This window comes from Corvus hawaiiensis, chromosome 5 (assembly GCF_020740725.1).
Source record: "Corvus hawaiiensis isolate bCorHaw1 chromosome 5, bCorHaw1.pri.cur, whole genome shotgun sequence".
Lineage (NCBI taxonomy): Eukaryota > Metazoa > Chordata > Aves > Passeriformes > Corvidae > Corvus > Corvus hawaiiensis.
The window spans coordinates 23,482,576-23,508,715 of NC_063217.1; the positions used below are offsets into that span (position 1 = coordinate 23,482,576).

The 26,140-nt window shown below is 37.6% G+C and overlaps 1 protein-coding gene across 11 annotated transcripts in view; it reads left to right on the forward strand.

Annotated features, from left to right (window-relative positions):
• The window catches only part of TBC1D1 (TBC1 domain family member 1), a 102,174-nt gene that overhangs the window by 43,876 nt on the left and 32,158 nt on the right, over positions 1–26,140 (forward strand). For 6 of the 11 annotated variants that reach the window (XM_048303788.1, XM_048303789.1, XM_048303786.1 and 3 more), the window contains 12 exons: positions 4,988–5,521; positions 8,581–8,670; positions 9,645–9,749; positions 10,381–10,513; positions 11,923–12,014; positions 13,625–13,735; positions 16,730–16,858; positions 18,943–19,029; positions 20,108–20,397; positions 22,087–22,215; positions 24,548–24,667; positions 25,828–25,967. In XM_048303788.1, the coding sequence (XP_048159745.1) occupies positions 4,988–5,521; positions 8,581–8,670; positions 9,645–9,749; positions 10,381–10,513; positions 11,923–12,014; positions 13,625–13,735; positions 16,730–16,858; positions 18,943–19,029; positions 20,108–20,397; positions 22,087–22,215; positions 24,548–24,667; positions 25,828–25,967 (1,960 nt within the window). Of the gene's footprint in view, positions 1–4,987; positions 5,522–8,580; positions 8,671–9,644; positions 9,750–10,380; positions 10,514–11,922; positions 12,015–13,624; positions 13,736–16,729; positions 16,859–18,942; positions 19,030–20,107; positions 20,398–22,056; positions 22,216–24,547; positions 24,668–25,827; positions 25,968–26,140 lie in introns of all 11 variants that reach the window. The other 5 variants (XM_048303796.1, XM_048303791.1, XM_048303792.1 and 2 more) reach the window with 5 other exon arrangements.

A 26,140-nucleotide genomic window follows, 5' to 3' on the forward strand; every position in this document is an offset into this window, starting at 1 on the left:
GATTAAAAAGCTGGGTACCCTGTCTTTTCTGTAGCAGTACTCTCTACTAAAATAAAGATGGAAAGATACTAACAGCAAACAGTATTAGACTTCTTGACACATTTTATTGAGCTTGCTCTATTGATCAGAAAAAAAAAAGCAAGTAAAAGCACTTTAAAATAATTCAAATGTCCTCTCACACTTGAGTAAGCTAGCAAAATTCAATCAAAACATCTACTTGTTTCAAGAGATTTGTGAAAGATTTTTGAGGCTTTGTTCTAGCTGGGGTGGTGTGAGGCCTTCTGAGGTTCAGCCTAAGAATCTGACCCTAATGTTTTTCAGTCTCCAGAAATTTCTGGACTCTGTTGCATAGGACCAATTCCTGTTAGCACAGGTCTGTCTTGGGTTAAACAAAACTACCTATGTCCTTGAAATCGTTAAGCCAGTGCTTGAGCCCTTCACTGACCTGAAGCCTTAATGCAGAGACGGGTAGGTGTAAACTGGTAGATTTATACTGCAGGTATAAACACTACATAACATCTAGAATAATAAATTATTCCACTTTTTTCACCTAGTCCTCCCAGCTGATGTGTTAGCAGTCCTTTTTATGTGGCACATTTTGCTTTCTTATCTACTATGTATAAAAGAGAAGAGGAATATTTTTTTAGTCTGGTCTTACTTACCAAAAGTCAGCTGTTGCATTCAGCTGTTACTAGGCTCTTTTCATTAAAATAGTTCCTAACTCTTTCTTAATACTACTGACAGGATAAAGACCTTGACCTCTTACATGCTTGTATGTAAACTTACAGGGTGACTGCTAGTTTCAAGGGGTAAAAATGCAGCTGCAAATTATGTGAGGGGAAAGAGCTGTTCTTTGCCCTTCAGATGCAGCAAACCCATGCATGCTTAAAAATTACTGCCTTTTGTCATGATTTGGTGCATGGCATAGAAGCTGTAGTTATTTGTCTTGTAAATGAGTAACATGCACTAGGAAGTCCTAGGTGTTGGTTTGTATTTTGCTTGAATACCCATGAGTCAGGCCACAAGAATACTCAGCATTTCAGTTCCCTGCTTTGTCTCTGCAAAGTAAACATTCTCATGATAGCAGAAATAATGTGGTATGCTTCAAAAAAACCCAAAAGTCCAGTGTTATTTTTAATGGTTATAGATACATGATCTTTTCTCTGTATCTAATTCAGACACTCCAAACACAAACCTTTTCCCTAGTACATTTCAGTTGTGTCTTCTGTTCAGCAGGCTTGTTTGGCTTCAAGTAATAAGAAGGTAATGCTCTGTGTTTGGTAAAGTTTCATTGTTGCTTACACTGATGTTCTATACTTAGTTTTGTGGGTTTAGGGAAATAATTTTAGGTCAGCAGTAGTGGTTTTTCTGATTACAGAAACAATCTTTATCCACTAATTACATATTTATATTAAGAAACAAGTCAGAAAACACTTAAGAATAGAAGTATGCTAGAAAAGAGAATTTGCATGGCAGGAAGAAATCATACCTGTGTGCAACAGTCTTCCCCCACTGTCTTAGCAAGTTCAGATCAGTAGGCACAATTACCAATAGGTATGTATAAAAGCAGTTGGTACCTGTATCACCAAGGTGACATAGGGTGGCACCTCAGGAGGTCGTCTTGTTCAGCCTGCTGCTCAAAGCAGGATCACCTAGAGCAGGCTGCTCAGCCCATGTCCAGTCAGAGTTTCATATCTACAAGGATGGAGACTCTGCAACCTCTCTGGGCAATCCATGCCAGCTTGTGGCCACCTTTGTAATAAAAAAAAGATTTCTTTCTTATGTTCAGAAAGAGCCCACAAGCTTTAAAAGACTCCAAGCAACATTAACTTAATTCAGGAGCAACTTCATCCTTGCTGCTTTTTGATACAAATTGAAGAGCTATAAAACCTGATTCTGTTTACATCTTAATTAATTTTGGGAAGTTTGCAAGAGATGTGGTTACTGATCACCCAGTGGCATGCTGCTTAATCTGGAAATGTTCCAGCTGTGGTTAATAAACTTCTGGCTTCATCTTCATTCTAATAACCTGAAATAATTATAATATATTTATTTATAACTACTGTTTACTTCATTTTTATATACTCAGCATCCAGGTCTGTTTACTTGGAGAGCCAGTGTCAGAGGATACAGAGGGCAAGTGGATTGTTCATTTTCAATACTTGCATAAAAAGTCTGGAGTGGTACAGGTAGATAAAAAGAGCACACATCTTGATCAGGCAAAGAGCAGTTCCAGGGAAATAAGTATTTTGGGTTTTTTTTTCATTCATCATGGATCTTGTCTTTACTAATGAAAATAGATAAATGTTTAACATACGTAAGCATCACAGGAACGTGAGGTGGTGATTTGCTGCTTCTGGTGCTGCATCATTTGCCTAATCAGAAGTAATAAAATTTTATTAGCAGGCTGCAAATTTTTTTAGGTCTGTAAGTGAGAACAGAAGAGTCAGTGTTTTTCAGTAAGTGTAGCACGGAAGCCAGCTGTTACTTATCAATGACATGATTCAAACCCTAGCATGTGTGAAAATAAATAAATAAATACTCCTCTTGATTTTTCATCAACAGGCCTGCTGGGTCTCCTCAGACACAAGTTTATTAACTACTGCAGAGTCCTTCTGTGTGATGTAGTGTCTTTCCCTAACCACTGCCTGTATATAAAGTATAGCCACTGTTGAATAGCTATTTTGTCAATGTCCAAGGTGTTTGATAACAGAAAACATTGAAGAAGTTAAATTCAGTAACTGCATGTATGTGCTGGATCCCTAATGCCTTGTCAGGGCTTTAGCTCAGATGCAACCCTTGCAGCACCTGCACTACTGGAAACTGTGCTTATAGGCATTGACATGTGTGTTGCTGGGGGAGCTTAACTGTGTTGAGATAGTGGCCCTCTTTGCCTGGGTGAAAGCTGATGTTCCTAGCTTTACCAAAGTAAGCAGAGTTCAGAAAATGTCTCAGTCCTTTGCTGTTGCCTCTGCAGCCTCAGCAAAAGCGGAGTTGGGATTGCTGGTCTCTGCATGTATCCTGGGCAACTCAGTAGTAAAATTGCCTGTGGCTGGTGAGTGCAGACACTCTCACAAGAGTAAAACATGTTTATTAAAAATTGCTAAAGCAGTTGCAGCTTCAAACATGGGTAGAATGAAGTTTTATGTTTTACTGTCATTCTGATATGTTATGCCACTAACAATTGTTTCTTTGAAGGATTATTGGGTAAATAAAACTGAGGTAGACCTTAAGCTCACTGTAGAGCAAATGCATATTGTTTGAGGTACTAAAGATTTGTTAGATCCTTAATGTTCTTCTTGTATACGATTAAGAAGTTAGGCACAAAGCTGCCTGAGCCCAAGGCTTCCCAACTGGTTTGTGACATATCGGAGAATGGACTTATGAATTCCTGACCCTGCTTGTCTTGCCCATTCTTCCCTATTGTCTTTGCTGAATGATTAGCTGATGACTCATGCCTTGCACTGAAGGGTGAAGTAATGCTTCCCGAGTTCCTTGTTTGTTTTGTAATATGTACCTTACTGCTTTAAATCCGCTAGTTATATGTGTGTGCCTATCTATCTATCTATCTATCTATCTACTTATCTACCTACCTATCCATATCTTTATCTTTGTTTCCTTGTCTATAAAAGGAATCCTACTGAGGTCTTTATGAGCACCCAGAATATTAATTCAGTTTTCAGTGGTCAATTTTTTTTCCCTTGAAGTCCTTTGTTGTTTTGTCAGTTGGTTTATGACATTACTGCATTATGATTAAGCAATAGATAACCATAAAAATGTCTGAGAAAAACCAGAGTCCAGGTCTCCAAAATATTGTCTAGGTTTAGGGATGCCTTTTCTCATCAGGGAGATGGTTCATCTGGGCTGCTGTTTTAGTCTGCTGCTCCTGGACTTCATCCTGTACTATATGCAATCAAATACTTGTAAGTAAAGAAAGTTCCAGTTGATGCTTGACAGGGGAAATCTGTTTTGTCAGGGAATTAGCAAACTTTGAATGGATTTTTCTCAAAGTAACCTGGGTAAATAAAACAGCTGGCAGAATTAGCAGTTGTAATCATAGATATAGATGGTGGCCTCACATATTTCGTTACAGCAGGAGCAGCACAGACTGCAGAAGAACCTTAATCTCCTGGCTCAAGCAAAGCAGTGTGATGTAACCAGGCCTTGGCCTCGCAGCAGCTTAGCAGACAGCATATGCATATCACTACCTTCTAACCATATCAGCAACTGAGACCGTTTACTGTCACCACAATTGTGTCACATGGCAGTTTGGGTTCTAATTACAACATCTGTGACCTGTAGCAGATTGCTGTCTCATGGAGATGCCCTGCAAGTCATACTGTATGTGAGGTAGTATTACTTAAGAGTGTCACTTAGGACACTCGTTTAGAATAAAAATGAACATTTAAAATAATTAATATAGTTATTAAAAAATACAGCTATTTACATTTTTTTTAAAAACCCACCAAACTGCCATAACAATGTAATATGCTATTATGAAGGGGAAAGCAAATTTGAAAGAGACTCGTTAACCTACATGACGTGAGTGTTTGAGTAAGAGAAGGAAGTGAAAAATAACAGAGATTAAAAAATAACTTTACCAGTTAATTAGTCCATGGCTTCTCATATGCTTTCTGAAGTACTTCTGTCTTTCATTTTGAGATGGAATTTGTCATGTTATACTGGTTGCTTCAGGGGCAAATGTTTTACTGAAGATGATGAGCGTATCAAGGGACAAAGCTCTTTTGACAAAGTGTTGGTGATGGTGAACTCCTGGCAAGGAGATAAATCAGAAATTCCTCTTAGTATTTAACTGCTATAATGTGTCTCTTGAATAAATACAAGATCACTTCAACTGGTCTTTTATTTTTGAAACTGAATCAAAGTGTCCATTCCAGGAAAATCACAACAAGGGAGCCTCTTAATTTTGCAATTTGTTTGTCATAAAGCACCGGATGCTAATGTGTATTTTTTTCCCCACCTATAGGTGCCTGAGATTATAAGCTCTATTCGACAAGCTGGAAAAATTGCCCGTCAAGAAGAGTTTCAGAGTAATCTCTCAGATGTTGAAGACCCTTTTGCCAAAAAGTTTGAGGTGCTGTTCTGTGGACGGGTAACAGTAGCACATAAAAATGCACCTCCAGCACTCATAGATGAATGCATTGAGAAATTTAATCGTGCAAGTTGTACAAAAAATTCAGATTTCAACTCATCATCCCAGCAACATGAAACTTCCAATAACTTTGGAGGCTTCTCTTTCAGCAGCAAATTTCGGTCTGTATTCCAGCCCTTGGTCAGTGAAGAGGAGGAAAAAAGGCCAATTAGGAAATCTTTTTCTCAGCCTGGACTTCGTTCCTTTGCTTTTAAGAAGGATTTCCAAGAGGGAAGCCTTAGGAGTAACAGCTTTGTCAGGTCTTTTGAAGAAGATGCAATTTCACTGAACCTAAAAAGTCAACTCATCTATGGACACAATGTTGTGCAGCCAACTGACATTGCAGAAAACCGGACTATGTTGTTTACGGTAAAGCAAGATTTGCAGCTTCTGGTGGCGTTTTCACATCTTGGAGTTTGGAGTGGAAAACACCAAAGCAGATGTTCTGACAGATGGCAGTTACTTCTTTGATAACTTAATTGCAATTACCAAAGCTTAACTGAAACTCGCCTATTTCTCTGGAGAGCATTACTTGTTAGTGCAAATTGGTTTCCATATTCAAAATAAGTTTATATTAAATAGTTTAAAACAGTACTTCCTGAAACACTGGGCTTCTAAAGAAAGCTTTTAGAAAGTTACTGCAAGTCAGTAAGTAGTTGTGCAATTGCAGAATGGTATGTATACTTACACTAACTAGTAACAGCAGACAAAAATTTCCAGGTGAATGAATTACCTGTAACTAGAGCAGAAGGACCAAACCATGACAGAGAGCTAGTAGACTTTGCCCCATGATTAACAGTGTAATTGATGAAGGTGCTGCTGCTGCCAACATGTCTGTGTAATGATGGAGTAGTAGCGTAATAGCTTCTTATGCTACTCCACACGTGCCTCCACTCCTGCCCTGCTTTGGTGTGGCTGGCAATGCCTTTGCCTTAATAGGTGAGCAGCAAAACTACTTTCCAAGAACTGAGAAGCAAGTAAGGAATGTGGTATTTGTTCCTCTTGCAATCCTCACAATAGATAAGCTATGTAACAGCTTTTACATAGCTTGTATCTTCTGAGCATAATGCAAACCTGGAGCTGATACTGCAAAGGCTGACTCTCCTAAGGTCATCTTGGATATGTCAGCTGCTCTTGGAGTTGGGCATTCTTAAGGCCAGTAATGGAGTGCAGTGTGTGCAATTACAGCAGGCTTTTTGAAGCAGGGAAAGAGAATCCTTAAGAAGGATTGCCACTGTGTTATGTCTGTAAAAAATTGCATGCAGTAAATGTTGTAGTTAGCTATACCTGAATTAAAGCTTCTGTTTGGTTGTGGCAGACTGACATCAGACAGAGAGTGGAAAAAGATGGAGAGATGTTTCTTCCCTAGTAAAAAGAAAGCCACCTTCTTCCCCTGAGCATGCATTTCACATAGAAAATATAGGTACCCTTTGTAATAATAATGCCTAATTTTAAATAAATCATGACTCCATTATTAATTCATGGCACATATTTTAGAAATGGAGAAATTATAGTTGGGCTAGGTACGTCCAGATCCTCTTACTCCAGTGAGTGCATTTTTAATTTGTATTAAATAGATGTATCAGTTCTCAAAGACACCTGCAGCTTCAGCCTGAATATAACATCAGTCACCTCCTGGTGGCAGGCACATTTCCAAATTGTGCGGCTTTGCGGATCTGGCTTTGTGTTTTGGGTTGCTTTTTGCCTGGGAAAAATATTGTTTAGTTTAGTATGTACAGCTGTATTCTTTTCCTATTCAGCCAACCTAAATTCAGCTGAATATAAGGAAGTGAAGTAACTCTAGTTTGTGCCTTCGGTGTCCACAAGCAGCAGCTCATGGCAGAGCTGAGTTTGTTGGTTTCCTGTCCCCGGTGTTCAGCAGGTTCTGAGTAAGGGAATGCGGGCAGCGTGCTCGGGTCTCATCAGTTTGTGTCTGGCTACATATGAAACGCTTACAAGTAACTTAATATCCAGAGGGGAAAAAAAATGGTTGGTATGTTCTTAGCTACTTGGATTTCCCCTAGGACTGAAGCAAAGATTGGTTGATGAGGTGTGAAAAATATTCAGATTAGTTATCTACCAGCTCTCCTCACCTGATTCAAACAGTCCTGATTTTCATGCATTTTCCTGAAAAACTGCTTTCCTAGCCAGTTTCTTAGGATCTGGCAGGGAGGAGGAGATATTTTTAGGTTTTTCTTCTAGCTGTATGTTGGGGTGGAGGGGGAAGAGGTTCATTGGTTGGGATTTTTTCCCCTTGTTCAGTTGACTTCGAATGATTGCTACTGCCCAGGGACCAAGTGTGAAAGAATTATGTGGGACTGAGCTATAAAAAGGAGCCTCTTGCTGCAGGGAGGGGAAGGCAGCAGCAATCAGGAGACAGCTGAGTATAGCCCCATGAACACATGCAAAGACAGCCCCAGGGACAATACAAGGAAGCCAGCAGGCACCTGGGGAAAACCATTGTGACTGGTTGAAGTGAAAGAAGAGGTGGAAGGTGAATGCACAGGACCATTTTTAGGCATAGAGAGGTGGCACATCTGACTTGATCTGTTCACACACAAGATTTGTCCCTTACCCCTTTCTTAAGAAAGTACACTTATATGGGTGCTGCTCATGTTTTTATATGCATCTTTTGGGAGTTGGTAGTGATTGAAGCAGGTTTCTCTCAGTCATGCTCATGAGTGGATACAAATTCCACCTGCCTTCCTAAAATCTGATATGATACTTGTTTTTAGCAGTCTCTGATATGCTAGAAAATATGAGGAATTTAAATTTTTCTGTTACTATCTTACAAAGATGTTGCCAGAAGCTGAAAAAATGAAAACAAGAGTTTCACCTTAAAAATGCCGTTTGCCCATCAATACTTAGCATCATCTTTTGACTGTACAAATGGCCTACAGATTAAATTACATTAGAAAATATACTCCAGTAAATTCATTTGTGTCGTTTTTGAGTTACAGGCTTTAAATTAAATGTTACATGTGCCTTAAATAAATAAATAAAACTCTAAAAAATGATTAGGTGGAGTACGGGAAGAGGCACACACTTGGATTTAAATTTTAGAACAATCTCATTAAGTAGCTTCTGTGAGTGTGGTACATTCCAAGACTGCAGAAAATAAGAAAAGGGAGTGTGAGTTTATTTCTCTCAGTGCAAAATAGGTTATTTGTGATACAACATTGCTCTCATCTATTTAAACATTATTTTCAGTCTCTTGTCTCTTTAAACCTCAGTACCATAATGTGCAGAGCTCTCAATGCCAAATCAGTGTTGCTTCAGTATTCTTTCTGGTAGTAATATGCCAATTGGTATAAATATACAGGTAGAAAAGAAATTTGAGGTCTATATTCAGGAAACATTTTTATAGTGGGACAAAAGGAAGTGTAATGTTACTTGTTAGACCTTGCAATTTATTTTGCTCTTTTTAGATTGGCCAGTCTGAAGTTTACCTAATCAGTCCTGACACAAAAAAAGTCGCAATTGAGAAAAGCTTTAAAGAAATATCTTTTTGTTCTCAGGTAAGATTGTAGTGTATTCTTTTTCTCTTCTTTTATTGTTTAAATATTCTCTACTTGTGAATGCTCATGCTCTCAACAGCAGTTTCAGTGATTGCTATTGAAAAGTTGCTAATTAATCAGTAATTTTATAAAACCATCATTCTTCTTTCGTGCTTTGCATTGTGATTTCTGAGATAAAGACTCATTTCTCTATGCAGTGGATGAATAATATTAGCTAGAAGGAGCACACTGGTCAGGAATACACTCTTGTTTGAGATTGCAGTGAGCATGATTCACCATTACTCAAATCTTGGGATCTCTGAGCCATATTTTTCAAGAAGTGAGAATGAAAGGAGAAGAATTGTGTGTAAGAGTAATCTGAAAAATACTTTAAAAATACGTTATTTTCAAGTATATAAGTTGCATGCGTTTAAACCAGTACAGTCTTCTGCCATGTAGAGGTGGTATATGTGATGCACTAAGGCCAAGCATGTTTCAGAGACTCCTCATTCACTATTAATCCATGTTCCTTGTGCCACAGAGTTTGCTTCTGTGTCCTTCTGCCTCTGACTTTTTTTGGATTGTTTTGTGGGTTTTGTTTTGCATAAATTACTTTGGTTTTGTTGACAGTAGCTTTCATCACTAAACATACAGGCACATATTCTGAAAATGTCAGAGTAAAATACATTTTGAATAGAATTTATTAGTCTCTGGGTCTGTTATATGGATCTTTTATACTTCATCCATTAAAAACAAAACAAAAAACCAAATAATGTCTGACTTAATTGAAATTCAGAAGATTCATAATATTCCATGATCAGAGGTAATAGGTTCTATAACAGGACGGAATTTTAATGGCCAGATGTCTTTAATGTAGCTGTAACAGAGATAAACCTATATGTAATGCTGTTTTGTTCTTTTCTTCCTGAAAGAAATACAGGTACAAAACACTGAAAGTAGATATGACTGCTTCATTGCTGTTTTTTCTTTGTTAGGGAATTAGACATGTGGATCACTTTGGGTTCATCTGCAGAGAGTCTTCAGAAAATGGAGGCTTCCACTTTGTTTGCTATGTGTTTCAGTGTACAGATGAAGCACTGGTAAGTGAAAGAAAAGAATAGCCAAATAGAATATTAGGCACTAAAAGTCTTCTATTGCTCCATGCTCTGTATTTTGCTGAATGTCTTCAAATCCTATTCCACTCGGAAATACAAGCATTTCAAAAATGTAGTTAACATAGCAGTCTGCAAAAGACCTTTTCATTTGTTTTGAGGTTATAAGTTAAAATCCTCTTTAAAATCAAATACATCTTCCTTTCATTTCACAAACTACGTTAGACCTTATGCCTCTTTTTGGGGGAGTGTTTTCTCATAGGGCACCTGCTCTGAAAATCAGGACTACGGTCCCGTGCACTAGGTAAGACCAGTGCATTGCAACTGCAGTAAGCTTTTATATCATAGACAAAAAAGGGTTTGATAGAGGGTAGGATCTTTTATTAGACCACAGTAATAAAATTGGGTGGCCTGGAAGAGACATGAGTTCATGATGAGTTTTATCTTGCTTGTGTGTTTGTGCACAGAAATGACATGAGACCAGCTTGTCCTTTTAATCATAAGCACATTGCCAGGCAAGGGGCAGTATCATTCTAAAAGACTGTTATGTTTGTGTTAAGGAAAACAGAAGCTCAGTGGAAGAGTGAAATTCTGTTCTTTTGCATGCCATTCTCTTCAGGTTGATGAAATCATGATGACATTGAAACAGGCTTTCACTGTGGCTGCTGTGCAACAAACTTCCAAGGCACAGCCCCAGCTCTGTGAAGGGTGTCCTATGCAAAGTTTGCATAAACTCTGTGAAAAGATAGAAGGTGAGATTTAAAGAACTTTCTGGTTGAATATTTTTTCCAACAGTTTCATTGGAGGACAGTCTTGTATGTAAAGTCCTAAGGAAATTAATGCTTAAAAAGAGCTTGGGACTTGGGGTGGAAAGTTGAAAGCCAGTACCTTTATTTAGAGGACTGTAGTGTCAGGTTTTCCGTAAAGTAATAAGAATTTCCTAACGAGAGTGAAGCTCCTTTGTTGTGTTTTAGTTGAACTTTTGGAAACTATTTGCAAGAATAAACATTAGTGGGTTGCAGCTTGTTTGGCTCTATTAGCCATGTAGAATGCAGAACATCGTAGATGAGGAACCTCTGAAGGATAGATGCTGCAATAACTGTGACCTATTGAATCCACTCAGAAACTGGCATTATGCTATCACTAAGCAGGAACTAAACAGTATGCCAGTTTGGGGTGTTGATCTATGCTCCTTCATGAAAATGCAAAAATTAGAATTGTAGTTGTCACCCAGAACAGAAGTTCAAGACATAAAAAACCTCTTTACATTCAGCAAATTTTGCAGTTAGATTTTGTTCATTTAAGTGATGTTTGGGGTGAATAAAGGGCAACAGCAGCTTGTCAGATCACATGACAGTGGCTTGTTGGAATAAAACCTGTCTAGTATTAATTTGATGAAACTGGAGAACTTCCAAAACTACTTTCACTCTATTTTGGTATTCAGCTAGCTGTGATTTTTGGGAAGTTTCTTAAAGGCAAATGATCCTTAATGCCTTCAATCATGCCATGTGATTAATTGTGTCGTCTGCTTTTGAGGGAGATATTTCATGATCAGAAACTGAAGTGCACAATACTGTTGATGGTTTGCTGGTTTTCTGCAGAAAATAGAGGAAAGGAATTTAATCCAGGATGAGAACAGAAAAAATAACCTGAATGAAAGGGTAGTCTGCTTTAGACTGTTAAAAAACGTTTTCACCAAGAGGCAAAGCAAGAACTTCATTAACATGCAATAAATTTACTCATTTGCGGAAGGGACCACAGCATAGAAACTGGAGAAAGTGAAAGGGAATTATATTTATACCGTAAACAAAATCCAAGCTGCACTGCATAAAGCATCAATGAAGCAGTCTGCTAAAATGCAGTAGATTGTGGGTTTATTTTATCTTGTGTGATAATGGAATCTTCAGCTAAGAGTATAATCCTGGTCTGTGCTCAGTAAATCTCCTCATTGCAGAGTTCATGTCCTATGTTTTAAAGACATGAGTTTAGTAGTAGCTTTAAATTAACGTAGAGTACTCTCTAATGCCCTGTTATGAAATCATGGAATGGGTCAGCTCAAATAATTGACAAGCTTTGGCTTAAATTGTGGGCATATATATGTGATTGATTAATTCTGAAAAATTTGACCCTGTAATTTGTTCTTTTTTGTTCCTCTTGGTAGGGTTGCACCCTTCTAAGACTAAACTAGAACTACAAAAGCATCTAACCACACTAAATAACCAGGAGCAGGCCTCTGTTTTTGAAGAGGTTCAGGTAAGCTTTGTTTCCTACAAGATTTTAAAGCAATTGGTGGTTTTTGCTAACATCTCTGCGAAGCACAGAAGTTATTTTCATTTTTTGTGAATCATTCATTATTTTTGTTTAATAGACTGTTAACCAGCTTGTGCTTTAATTTCAATAGCATTGTTTTTCTAGAGCTGTTAAAAACTTATCTTTTGATGAAAATGACTTTTATTCATTTTTCTTCCCCTGATACTCCTTGCTTTCCATGAAGATGTTGCCTTCTGACTGAGTAAAACTGAACACATTTTTTGTGGGTGAAGGCAGTAACTTGTACTATGAGGGCATTCAGACTGTTACTTTGACTAAAACAAATTACTGTAACATTCCCAGATCAGAAAATTTCTTGCCTAAAATTTATCCTAGATTTTAATTCTTGTCAAACTAACTAAAGAAGTTAAACTTTCTATCTTCTTGATTAAATCTATTTTAGAACAGAGGAAAGCATAGCTGGATTTTAAACAGATGATGTGCATTGTAGGAAATGTCACTGGGATTGACACATTGTTGAAGACTAAGAAATTTCAGACTTTTTAAAAAGTAATGTTTCCTTCCTCTCTTGAGTCATTTCAGTCTCTTTGTGTGTTTCCATGTGGCAGTTTATCACACAATACCAAATTTGGAAGTTACTGTGTGGGACCAATTCCATGAGCTAAGTGCTTTCTTAGCATACAGCAGCTAGCAGCACTGGTGCCTTTTAGTGTTCTGCACACAATCTAAAGCTTCTAGTAGTCACAGGAAACTGTTAATTGCTTCTGGTGAGGGTCTGCAAACGATTAACTAGCTAAAACCAAGGGTAAAGTACAGATCTCCTGCCCATCTTTCTCAGCAAACTTTCTCAGTTGGACAGCCTGGAATGTTGCATTCTTGCAGATCCATGTATTGTTACCATGATTTGCATTTTTAGGTAACTGTCTGCCTGTGGTACTTTTAGTAATCTAATGTGCTACCTTGACATTAACTAATTCATACTGTATCCTCTGCATTGTATCAATAGGCTTAAAACAGTGTATGTTTTTCAAAAGTTAGGTTTCTGGGATTAAATTCTGTAATAAATTGTTTTGAAATCTTCTCTCATAATAATTCACATTTAAATAAAATGCAGCACAGACACATATGTTCACCTTTTGCACTAATTTATAAAAGACCTATGTCATTTCCTAAAAACTAGATGTCCAGTATGAAGGATTTCTAGAAGTGTTGTGAATCCTATCTCTAGGACAGTACTCCGTGTGTGCTACAAACTCAGAACTACAGTGGTTCAGTTTTCTTTATATCAAAAGAAAATTGGCAAAAATATTTTTAAAGCTTTTATTTGCTTGTGGCAGTTTGACAGCTGTACTGTTGTCCTTCGTCTTTCTTGTTAATTCTGTCATGTATGAAGTGAGGTCGAGTGTTTCTCTGTCTGTATTGGTGCTTTGCCTGGGACAGTGGTGTCCTCTGGTGGACTGGAGTAGTAGCATTAACAAACTAAACTTGTTCCTACATTGATGATTTATTACAGTGACAAATGAAAGGAGTAAATATTTGCTAACTGTTACACAAATGTCTAGTTATTGTGCTTGTGGTGTTTTCAATGACAGAAATTAAGACCAAGAAATGAACAAAAGGAGAATGAGCTGGTTATCTCTGTTTTGAGAAACATGTATGAAGAAAAACAGAAGGACCATGTTCATGTTGGAGAAGCAAAACAGGTAAGTAATCATTCAGTTTTAGTTCATGTAAGGGGAAGCCAGGAAAAAATTTTCCTTTTGATTTTTTTATCTTTCCAAAGGCAAATTTCCATCACTGGCAATTTGAAACTTCAGTGTGTAAGTAATAGTAAATACTGTGTTTTTTTATGATTCATAGACTATTGTCATGCACCAAAACAGATATCTCAGATTTTGAGGTCCCTGGTACAGTCTGATTTCAGGCCTAGGAGACAGAGGTGCAAACAAGGCAGACTACTAATTTGTTTATTTGTTCTCACTGCAATGAAAATTCAATACATGTGAGAGAATGTATAATGAATTTGTGATTGCTCTCAGCTGATCTGTGGCATTCGTCATCCCACTGTCAGTGTTGAGTCAGTGTAATGACAACACATTGGATTTGATCATTGATAAAGCCTGTTCCGTTTACTCAAGACTGAAAGTTACTTCTTACATGCAAACGACCATTTGAAGTGGCCTTAAGATGAGGAAGATTGCTGCAGAAACAGCAGCAGAGACTCTCATTCATGTCCAAAGAGATGAGCTACCTTTTATTCTCCATCATATTCCATCAGTGCTGTTTAACTGGCTATTTATACAGCACAGTTAAGGTTTTTCCAAAGGGATTAGTGATTTTGGATGCCTTCGTTTGTGAGTAGCTACCTTGAGACAAGTCAAGGAGGTTAGTATTTAAAAAAGGGTTCCATCCATTCTCTGGAAACTTTCAGTTCCAATTATTTAGACCCTTTTAAAAGTCTTTACTGTGCCTCTACTCTTGGTTGGTAATTCCGTTGTGATGACTGCTGTCAGCTGTTTGTGATATAAACTAGCAAGTGAATATATGGAGGGTAATTAGACCCATGAAGAAATAAGGAAAGTAGCAGCAAATCTTCATTTACTGTATTTTCACTTTGTTAATATCTTCTCCTTTTATGGCTTAGTAGCTAATTATTGACTTCCCTGAGTGAACAGAAAGAAAATTGCATATTTCATTCTCTGATTTATTGTCTTGGGCATCCCACCAAAAATATGCTTTTAAGAAAAAAGCATTTCTGTTCTGGCATAAGAAGAAGAAACATTGCCTGAGGTCGTCTATAATTATACCTGAAATATTTTTATTTGGTGTAATGCTAGCTGATGATCAAATAGTTGTCAGTCACAAATAGCTTGGAAATAGGGATATACAAAGCAAGATAAGATCTTAGTATGTCTTCAGTGATTTGAAAATTTATAAGGCCTGCTGCAATCTGTTTGCTCAGTTCCTGAAACCAAATTGGTTAATCTGACACTTGCAAAGATGCCAGTGTTCTAAGAAGAGAGCTGACTTCCCCTCAGTCTATCATTTGTCTCAGCATAACATTTTATATTTACTCTGATAATTTATCTCCAGACCTGTGTAATAGCAGATACCTTTGAACACATACTCTGTTATTTGTCTCAGCAGTCATTAAGCAGTGGCACCCTGATGTCCCTGTTCCCTTCTGTTCCGCATATTCACTTTCATGCTTTTCAAACCCTTTTTTTTTAATATATTTAAATCAGGGGAGAAAAAAAGATGAAATGTGATACTAGTACATGGATCTTGTTTAACAAAAACACTTCAAAATAAGTGTCTTTTCATAAGAATGTAATAGCAAGCAGTATCTGATTTACACTTGGAGAATGAGGGAGGGTGTCGGGGTTTAGGAATAGTACTCCCCATGCAGTGTCCCCATCAAGACTCTCCAATCCAGACACCTGCTTAGGTGGGATGGAGAGGGCAATTGGAGGCACAAAAGGCAAAGATCACATGTTGAGATAAGAACAATTTACTGGAAATAGCAATGAGGTAAGAAAATGACCAGTAACAGCAACAATACTAGTCACAGAGGGTACAAGCAAAGAAATTATTCACACAGAATCCACCCTGCCAATAACAGACAGTACTGGAAGGCTCCCTCCTGAAACATTTTTCCAACTGGAAGGGGCCCATTCTCCCTGGAAGAGGGACCTTTTCCCCCTACCTCCAGCAATGACAGATGGTATAAAATACCCTTCAGGTCCTGGCCATGCCCCCTCCCAGCTACTGCAAAAATTAACCTTGTCCTGGCATAACCATGACAGAAAGCAAAAAGCAAATACATGAGCCTGTAACTTTGGCATACTGGAAATAGGATGCTTTAAAATTATACCTAGACAGGACAATTTGGTGGTGGTTATAATATGCCATTCAGCTGCCCATGTGCTAATAATTGCTAATAATTGCACAGATCAATCATTCAGATCTCTGAATTTAGGGACAAGTAGAGAGGGCTACGGCGCCTGTCAGCTTCAAGATGAAACCCCCAAAATAGCACTGAAAACTGGGCTCTGGTTTCTACTGCAGGTGTTGGGCTTGGATGGTAATATTTGCATCATAATATAATTTTCCTGTTTGCTACATTAATCTTCACCAGCACTAAAAATGGACTGAAATATTTATTTAAGAAGCAAAATTCTCAATTAACTGTTAGCTTTAAGGTGGAAATGTTTCTACTGGTGAAATATATAGAAGAGTTAGATTGTTACACATTTTCCTGGCCCTTAGAATGACCCATTTTACTACAATGGAGAAAGTTGGGAGTTCCTGTTAATGATGAGATTTTGATTAATTTCTTAGTTGAAGAGAAGGAAATCCATCAGAAATCTCTAATCTGCTACACTTAAACATTTAGAATTTGTACAATTCTACGTTGGCATTAAAGAAAATTTGTCAACAGAGCCATAAATCCCTATCAAAATGGCAATTCTTCTGAAGAATGCTAGTTCACTCAACACATTTCTTTTAAGAGATTTCCTGTTCTTATTTTAGGATAGTTTGTTAAACTTCAGTACCGGTATCACTAGAGAAAAAGGTATGAATAGCAGAGGACACCAGGAAAAGTACTGATTCAGGTTACAGAAGTCTTCAGACTGTTCACTGAGATTTCTCCATGCTGTTGAGTATTTTGCATTTCTGTTTTTAAAAACTTGCAGGCTTCACAACCTCTGGCTGAGAATGCTGTAAATGAAGTGTCCAGCAGTGCTCCGAGATTCAGATTAGATATGTTAAAGAACAAAGCAAAAAGATCTCTTACGGAATCTTTTGAGAGTATTTTATCACGTGTAAGTATCTTCATGTTTGTTGTCTTTGAACGTAATGTCATTGCTTTGTTTATTTGAGTGATAGAAAAGTCTTAATTGTTATCATTCCAGGCTGTAGCCCAAAGGTTATTAAAGTCACAGTGACAAAAACATTTGAGTGTACATTTTAGAAGACAAAAAAAGCAGGGCTTTGGTAGAGAGAATACCAAGTCCTGGATGAAGTGAACTGATTCCTAGATGAAAAAAGTGTGTATGTGTAGGCATTTCAAAAAATTAATATGAAATTGAACATGAGGACTTACGAAAAGCAACAATTGTTTGATTTCTCTTTTGGATTTAGAAAACTAAAACAGTAATTAAAATTGTTCACTCCTCTTTACGTAGGAGGAAAGTATGGAGGAACTGACTAAGCATTTCTAATGAGATGTGTTTATTAGTAGCATAGAACTGATGAATAGTGAGATATTTGAACTTTTAAATGCTGTAGATTATTTGAAGGTGAAGAATGTAAAAAATGGCACTAAGAACATGAAGGCATTTATGCAATATTACATCTGGTAAAATTCTCTGTAGACAGTGTCTGGAAATACTGATTAGTGGAAAAAACTTGAGCTTCTATGGGATAGTGGTTCTTTTCCAACCTAGTTAATTCTGTGATTCTGTGAAAATGTTTATCATGAACAGATTGCTGAAATTAGCTGTTTAAAGTAAACAGCAGCAGTTCGTAATTAAATCAGATGTCAAGTTTAATCACAGTTTAAACCTATGGAGTGTCTTCTCATTCAAATATACTTCATTTTGCACCTCATGAGAAAAGTCTGAGGAAAGCAGTAGAAGGCTTGGAAAGACTTCTGCTTGACAAAGGATTAAAAAATCAGACCTTCTCCCTTAAAACAAAAGGGTTGTGACAGAATGCCAAATAAAAATATTTAGGAACAGAAATTGGACATTGTCATTTGTAGTCAGCAAAAAGTTACATTGAAGCAATACCTAGGACAATTTATCAGTTCATGGAGAAGCAACTTGTAGTGACAAAACTAGGTTTTCAAAGCTTGTTTCAGACATCATATCTAACCCATTTTCTTAAGACAAATAATAGCAAAAACATGGTTTTCCTGTTACAATTTTACATATAGAGATAATTTTTAGTTTCATATCTCCCCTCGTTACTTCCCAGACAGCATTTCTAGAATTCACCCCTATAAAATCCTGCTGCGGCTGTGCTCGGGATATGAAACACGATGTCAGTGTTGTTACATTAAATGTAGGACTGTACTGATTTGTTCCAGTTTGTCCTGACTGGTATAAGATGCCATCACATAAGCCCAGCTGTATATTGGTTGCATTTTCACTGTCATTGCTGTTTTGATGGAAATTCTTAATTTCGATCAGATCTGAAGCCAGAAGTTTTGGCTGAACTTCAAAGAAAGATAGTCACTGTTGTGAATAATGACAACATTTTATATTTTACCTGGAATAAAACTTCAAAGAGAACATGAGCTTTAACTTCAGAACATTAAGAAATGATACCATTTAAGGTTAGGAAGATACAAGTTCCATAATTGTGTTAGCACATAAGAATTCATCATTAGGTTTTGTGATATTTTTCTTGTTTACACAGCAGCATTGCTCAAACAAATGATACAAAAATATTGTTGACAGATGATACAGAAATATTTATGCTTTCTGATTTGTAGGCACTAAAATAATAATACAAGAAATTATGGTTTGCTGCGTATTAAATTTATACGGGGTTAGTCCTTTGTAATAGACATCCTTTTCATTTCTCTGTATCTTTGTAAGTACCTAATACAGAAGGTACTTTAACAGTTACAGTACATGTGAAATATGTAATTATGTACCTATCATGGAAAGCACATCATTGCCCATGAGAATTCCTTAATTCTACAGGATCCTTCAAGTTGTCAGAGACTATGTGAATGAAGCTCCTGTTTCCCTTTGAGGAAAAGGGTATTTTTAATCATTTCACGAAATTAAATTTGATGCTGTCTGTGAAAATCACAAATCCCAACTGTGCTACCCAAATCTCTTTGGTGTGCCCCATATATCATCATCTTAACTGCTGGTGTGCTTTATCTCTACAGGGCAGTAAAGCCAGAAGTCCACTGGACAGTTCTGGTTCTGTGGATTTGGACAGCTCTGTGTCCAGTACCTTAAGCAGCACAAATAAAGTAAGTAAAGCCTGGGATAATTGTACATATTTAGGCACTTCAAAAAATATTCCCTGAAACAACTAATCAAGTATGAAATATGGTCAGATGTGAAATGTTTCAAGTTACTTTCAAGCTTTTCATTCTGTTCCCTGTGTTGTAAACCAGAGAAGTGCTATTGAATTAGAAATACCTTGTACTGTATATAACATACATTTTGTATGAATATGCGAGTATATGCGAAATAAAATATTATATAACATCATCTGAATTTTACAACAGTGTGCCGCAAAACAAATGCTCTAATGACCCTGCTGCCAATCCTAATCCGACTGGTTTTAGCCCTGAAAGTTCATACCATGACTGTATTCATAAGAAACATAAAACTAAAACAAGAAGTACAGTAACTTTCCTGTTTGTCTGGTTAGAAAGCTTTTAGTCTGTATAAAACACTACAAATGGACAGCATAGAGGAAGCCAGTCTTCTTCCCTGGAGGCAGCATAACACTCTGCAGGCTTGGATATACAGCTATTGATTCTGCTGTAATGCCTGCTCACCTGCAGACTCCTGACTTCATGTAAACAAGGGTCTGCTCTTTCTGCTTATGTTTTTGAAAGAATGACTGATTCTTCAGGAAACACACAAGGTGAGGAATAAAAAAATGCATGGCTTGGGATTGAAACAGGCATCTAGTCATAGGTTCTTTGTGTGAATCTGAAGGTAGACAAGAGTAATATGATGTGGCTAGATGGGGTGCTAAAGATACAGTACTCAGCAATGCCACCCTTTTCACTGTTAGCCAAACTCACCCTTTTGTTCTGACCCTATTTCTTCTGTGTTGTTTTCAACATACTATCAAATACAATTACTCTCAAAATTACTCACAATTTTCTCTGCAAAATAAAGGCTCTGCTTTGTTGGCCTAAGTGATGAGTAACAAAGACATAGAGTATCAAACATCTTTCTTTGAGCTAGCTTGATAAAAATGTGCATGTTTGAACGGGTCTCTGTGGGATGTGAACAATGACATGGTACTACAATCTCAAAGATGGATTCTAAGCCCACATATTGATAAAACCTTATTTCTTGCACTGCTAGGAATCACCACTGTGTGAAAAGGAGAAAGACAGACTTCCTACGCTTCCTGCAGAAAATGCTGTCAAGACCAGTGGATCAGTGAGTGATCTCTGCAGTGACTCAGAGGATTCCTCTCTTGAGCAGTCTGTTACGTTGCCTCAGCAGAGCTTTCGGAGGCGAGCAAACACACTCAGTCATTTACCGACAGAGAGCCAGGAATCTCTGGGACCTGCCGAAACATCACCGTCTGTTTCTCAGAGGAAACTTATGAGGTATCACTCAGTGAGCACAGAGACTCCTCACAAAAGAAAGTAAGCCTTATTAAAAGCAGGCTATGATTTTGTTTGTTGAGGGCATATTTGGGGATGATAATTACATACCAGGTATGTCCTCTTAACAGATAAGAGATGTGTCGCAGCAGTGTGTCACTCCTTGGAGGTTTGTAGGTATTCTCTTTAAAAACACCTTTAGCTCTGTGTGCTTCAGAGGGGAGAGAAGACGTGAAATGTGTAGTTCCACAGTACACGGCACAAAACTACTTGATTCGGTTGTATTTGTCCAAGCAATCATTTTTGTTATTTTGATCTGTGAGCAGTATAAGTAAATGCTACTTCTTGTTTTCTATTTACAGAGAAAAATCCAATAGCTTCTGTGATCTGAAAACCTTACTAGTTGGTGAATTCATATGTAACTTTGAAATAGCCCACAAAAGTGACATAAAGTGCCTAGTTATTGGTAGATGTGGGGCTCCTGTCTAGCTTTTCAATGAGCCTATCTAGATTTTACTCACAAAAACAAACTACTACTTGCCTTAATATGAATATTCTTCAAGCTGTCCTGCTTCAAAGGCCGGCCTCTGCATCTCTAGTCCCCTCTTAACTTTATGGCAGTTTTCTCCCATCCTTCTATCTGGCTTTTTCCAATTACTGTTGAAACACTTCTGTCCATAGGCTTCTGTTTTACTGCCTAAACTGCTCGTTTACACAAATTATTAGGAAATCTCTATGTGTTCCAGGTCACTTTTTCCTGCAGGAGGCAGGGCAGTAAACGAACATGCCTGAAATGGATGGTGACAGTGAATAGAAAGAGAATTGTAATATTTGAAAGGAAACATAACCTGGATTGCCTTTTTGTCCCTTTTTAGAACCTTTTTAATTCTAAAGTGTTAGAATGTTTTTGTAGTGCAATTTAGGACTTGTTGATGGTCTGTTATCATCACAAGAGCTGACCTGGAGCTTGTAGCTTCTTGTTCAGTCAGTTGTTATCTTACTATAGGTATGCAGCTAGAAATTAAGTATATTTTTTATTTCCTTGGTTGTATCTGTTTGGGTTTAGTTATGTAATTTTTAGTAAGGCCTGAATGTGCCTGTTCCCTGACATAACTCAAACCCAAAAGAAACCCCTATTGCTTCCATTTCATAGCAAATGTACAGAAACAGAGGAAATTGAAAACTTATGAGACAAGTATACTTAAATTCCCAAAAATCACGGGAATTATAGATTTTTAACAATTCCTGTTTTATGGGTATTTTTGAATAGTTTACCTCAATTCAAAAATTGTTTTCAAAGTAGAACTAAATTCAGTTCATCCTGTAGCATTTCACTTGTCATTCATTGGAACTCTTGATCATATGCCTGACTTTATCATAGAAATCAAGGGGAAACACATATAAGGAAAAAGAAATTGGGGTGTTAGTGCCATTTTTTGGTAAGTTTTAATTTAGTCTGAAATGTCTTGCTGAAGCCTGTAAATGTGTATTTGGGACTCTGCTGATTGGGTTAAAAAAATGTGCACATTCTTACAGTTACGGCATTAACTGTGAAAAACATAGGAAATGTCTCGTTTACATATGCCAGCTCCCTTTCAAAGAGAAGGGATTTCATTTTTTTTTCCCTCCTTTCCTTTCTTACTGTTTTGTTCTCTGTGCTACCTCAACTCCATCGCTCTGGTTGGAATCCCCACTATATGGTTTGAACGAATCTGTCGGCGAATCTAAAAGTTCTTCTGGTCAACTCGCTCATTCTCCTACTCTAGCTCGTCTTAATCCCTCGGCTTCTTCACCCAACTTTTTTAAATATCTAAGGCATAATTCAAGTGGAGAACAAAGTGGGCATTTTGCACAAAAAAGGTGAGCTGGCACCTGCAAATAGTTTGGGGTAGGGTTTGTTCTCCTATGTCATTAATATGAATCTCTATAGTGTAAATAATTAAAATAATTTAATATAGACCAAAGGTGGTAGATTTTTACGGGAGAGGGAGCTCTTTAATTGCTCCACTACTGAATGTAGAGCTAGTACTTACATAATTTATTGTTTTAATCAATAAAATTCTTTCAGACACTGGCTCTTTCTTTAGAGCCAGTTGTTCCAAAGCAATTTGTTGTTATGCAGCAGACAGCAGCACTCCTTAAATTGTGTGAGGGATGAGTTGCCAAGAACACGTGAGCTCACTCTGTCCTTCCTGAAGCATTTGGTTCTGTCCTTTGTTGATGGTAACACAAAAGCATATTACTATTCTTTTGTGCCTGACATTAAAGACTCAGTTAACTAAATGGGGCAAGAAGGTAGCAGGAGGATGGAGATCCGATAGGAAAAAAACCCACCACGTACAACCCCACCACCATCCCCACTCCTCATAAAACAAAAACCCAAGAACAAATAAACAAAGACCCCAACCCATCAACCCATCATTTGTCTTGGTGGCTTGCAGCAGTATCAGATTATACTTTTCCATGCCTGCTTTCTTAGAATTAAAATACAGAGAGAGAGCATTGAGAAAAGGACATTAACACTTTGTTTCCCTGAGAACCTGAAACTAAGTAGCTCCCTAAAAATCATGAACTGTGAAAGCCTTTTTTAACCCCTTGCACTAAAACTGCTTATTTTAGCTCAAAAGGCTAATGAGACCAAATGTCCTCGGAAGCACTGTCAACAGTCACTGGCCATTTTTATTGCTGTTGCTGTTTATTGTTCATTTTTGTTCTCTCATGTGAACATTTCCTGTTTCCCCAAGGTGCTGATTTTTCTAAACCTAAGAAAATACTCAACTAAGGATGCTGTTTCACCAGTTTCTTCAGTTGTATTTGCTGAGTACTATCTAGCATCTCTTAATTCAGCTTTACCTCAGAAGTATGATATAGCTCAGGGCAGGAAATGTGAGTCTGCAGTATCCTCTTCACTCTTCAATTTAATAAGACTTACTTGAATTCTGAAGGTTAAATTCTCAAAGCAGATTTTTCCAAGTAGATTTCGTAATGATTCTGTACACACAGTTGCAACTTCTCCCTTCCTTTCCCTGTCTCTTAAGGATATACCATATTGAACATCTAAGCAACAAGACTGAAAATGGAAATTGATAGGGATGTCAAATGGGTTAATGAGTTTAAATCAATACAGTCAAGCTTCCCAATTCTGTAAGTGGAATTACCATGTAATTGTAATTGATTTACAATGTGATTGTAAGTGAACCCTGTTTGCAGGGCGCACCATGCTACAGCCTTATCTTCTTTATCTCAATACCAGCAACTGAAGAACCTGCTTCACTCCATGCTAGTGATCATCCCAGAGTATTCTGCCCCCCCTCCCATTCCATTCGCATTTTCAGGAAACTGTGCTAAATGCCATCCAGATATATCATTATGGTTTATCAGAAACAATTGTTTCTTAAACTTACTTTTTCAGGAGTTAATTCTCCTACTCATGAGGTTTTGTGTACTCATCTGAGAGAAGGTATTCTAGTATCGTCAGCCAAGTAGTTTTCTATATTTTCATTCCATGCAAAACCTTTTCATTATCTGAGTTGTTCTTACTTCCTTCTATTAACCTTCCTCTGAGTATGTTTCAGACTTATTATTTTAAAAGACAAGCAGAATTATGTTGGCCAGAAGAATGTTGATGAAATTTCATTAGTGCTCCTGTCTGTTGCATAAATAGAGCCACAATCCTGGGTGATCAGTCAGAAGGCTTAGCTTTTAAGTTAAAAGTTCCAAGTTTGTCTGAATAAAACCCTGTTAATGCTTTACAAAATGGTTTTTGCCAAAGTCTTATTTTTCATTTGCCAGCACAATGATTATCAGTGTCAGCTGTTCCTGATCTTTTCCCCCAGACTTAGTCAGTCATTGAAACTGCTATTTAAGAAAATGTGATAAAGTTGGAATTGGTTCTTACTAGATTAAAGGAATTTATTTGAAATATGCACTAAAAATCTTGGGATATAGCAAAGAATAATAACTTTACTGGAAGTACATTTATATACATTGGAACATTTTACTTTGCCCAAACAAATACATATCTCACAGTAGGACTTTGTTAGCAGTTTTAGTTTTGACTTTGATTTCCTTGATATTCAGACCTTCAGGATTTAGCTGCCTTTTGTTTGAAGCTTAGGAATGTGTATTATTTTTATTCTGTGGATTTATACTTCTTTGTTCTAAACTATACTTTTCCCAACTGCACTCTCAGCATCTCCTACCGTACTGCCTTAAGGAAAAAGCTTCATTCTTCCTCCTCTGTGCCAAATTTCTTAAAATTTCTGGCTCCTGTAGATGAAAATAACACCTCTGACTTTAGGAGCACAACAAGGTAGGGTTCTCTCTTAAAGCCTGGAGGTAAAACTGTGTTTTCAAAGATTTCTTTGTCTGAAGTACTTCAAATGCTTCTTGCACTTGCAAAACCTGATTTGTGCAATGGTTCACTTGTGTGTATTCTGCATGTAATTGCTGTCAAAAGGATGAAGCTATCCCAGACTACTCTCCCATTAAGATTGCAGATCTTAGGCATTTTTGATGTTGTAATGTTCATGCAGCTTCCATCTATGTACTTCTGTGATTATTCCTGACAAAGGGGAGTTTTCAGTTAAGAGAATATATGATTCATCCTAAGCAATGTCAGTGTCCTCAAATTGGAAGGAAAGGATGACCTGTAAAATGCTCCCCCCTGTTGCTGCCAGAGCTATCTGGATTTCATTTATCCCTTTCAGGTTCTACAAACACTCATGTAACCATTTAGCTAATGGCTAGAATAAAGCAATGAATAGTTTAGAGTTCTAACAGATGAAAGTTATTAGTGGGATTTTTAATGCGAAAACAGTATTGTTCTTCACTATTTCATTTTGTATTCTGAATAAAAACCTCTGTATGGCATGTGTGGATGACATCAAAGGAGTAATATCCAAGGTTCTTGGATGCCGTTCCTTGCGTATTTCAGAGGTAGACTTGCTAACACAAAAGTTAAAAGTTTTTCTCCCAGTCTGTGTTGGGAGTGAATATATTGCATACTCAGTGCACAGAAGGTTGAAAGTTTAGTTGGTGTTTACAAAGCTCCTTGATGTGTACTGATAAAAGGCATCAGCAAGTCTTTGTGTCTCCTATGAATAATTGCTAGATTTTGTGGATGGCGTGTAAATAGTGTAATGGTAAAACTACATTATTGTGTATGTATCTTTAATGTGTTCTGATTAATATACTGCTGCAAAGAGAACTGAAAATTAATTAAAACTGGAAAGAGTAGACTGTACAGAGCTGTCAGGCCCTGTTTGTGAACCTCAGTGCTGTTTGTAGCCATGTATAAGCCTCTGCCACAAAGCAGGTTTCACCTTCCTAACACTGAGAGCTTGCCCCAGCATGTGCACAGCACACTGCACTCCCAAGACAGTGGCTCATGTGTTCACTGAAGGCTGTGTCACTGTTCCTGGCAGATCCAGGTGACCTACTCGCAGACTGTTCTGTGTTCTGCCCTTTTAGCGACTACGAATCCAAGCACGGCCAGCAGGCCCTTGATGCGGACAGCCCTGTACGGACTCGAAGGCATTCATGGAGGCAGCAGATATTCCTGCGAGTGGCCACCCCTCAGAAAGCGTGTGATTCTCCCAGCCGATACGATGGTAAAGCCTGGGTTTGTTTGCTTCCATGAGCTTACTCGTGCATGTTGTGTGTGAAGTGTGAATCATTGTGTCTGCCTAGGGGACGTATTTGCCTGGTGTTCTGTTTGTGTTGTCATTGCAGTTTACCACCTACTTTTTGGTAATACCCAGCTCATTAGCTGTTGAGTTTTTAC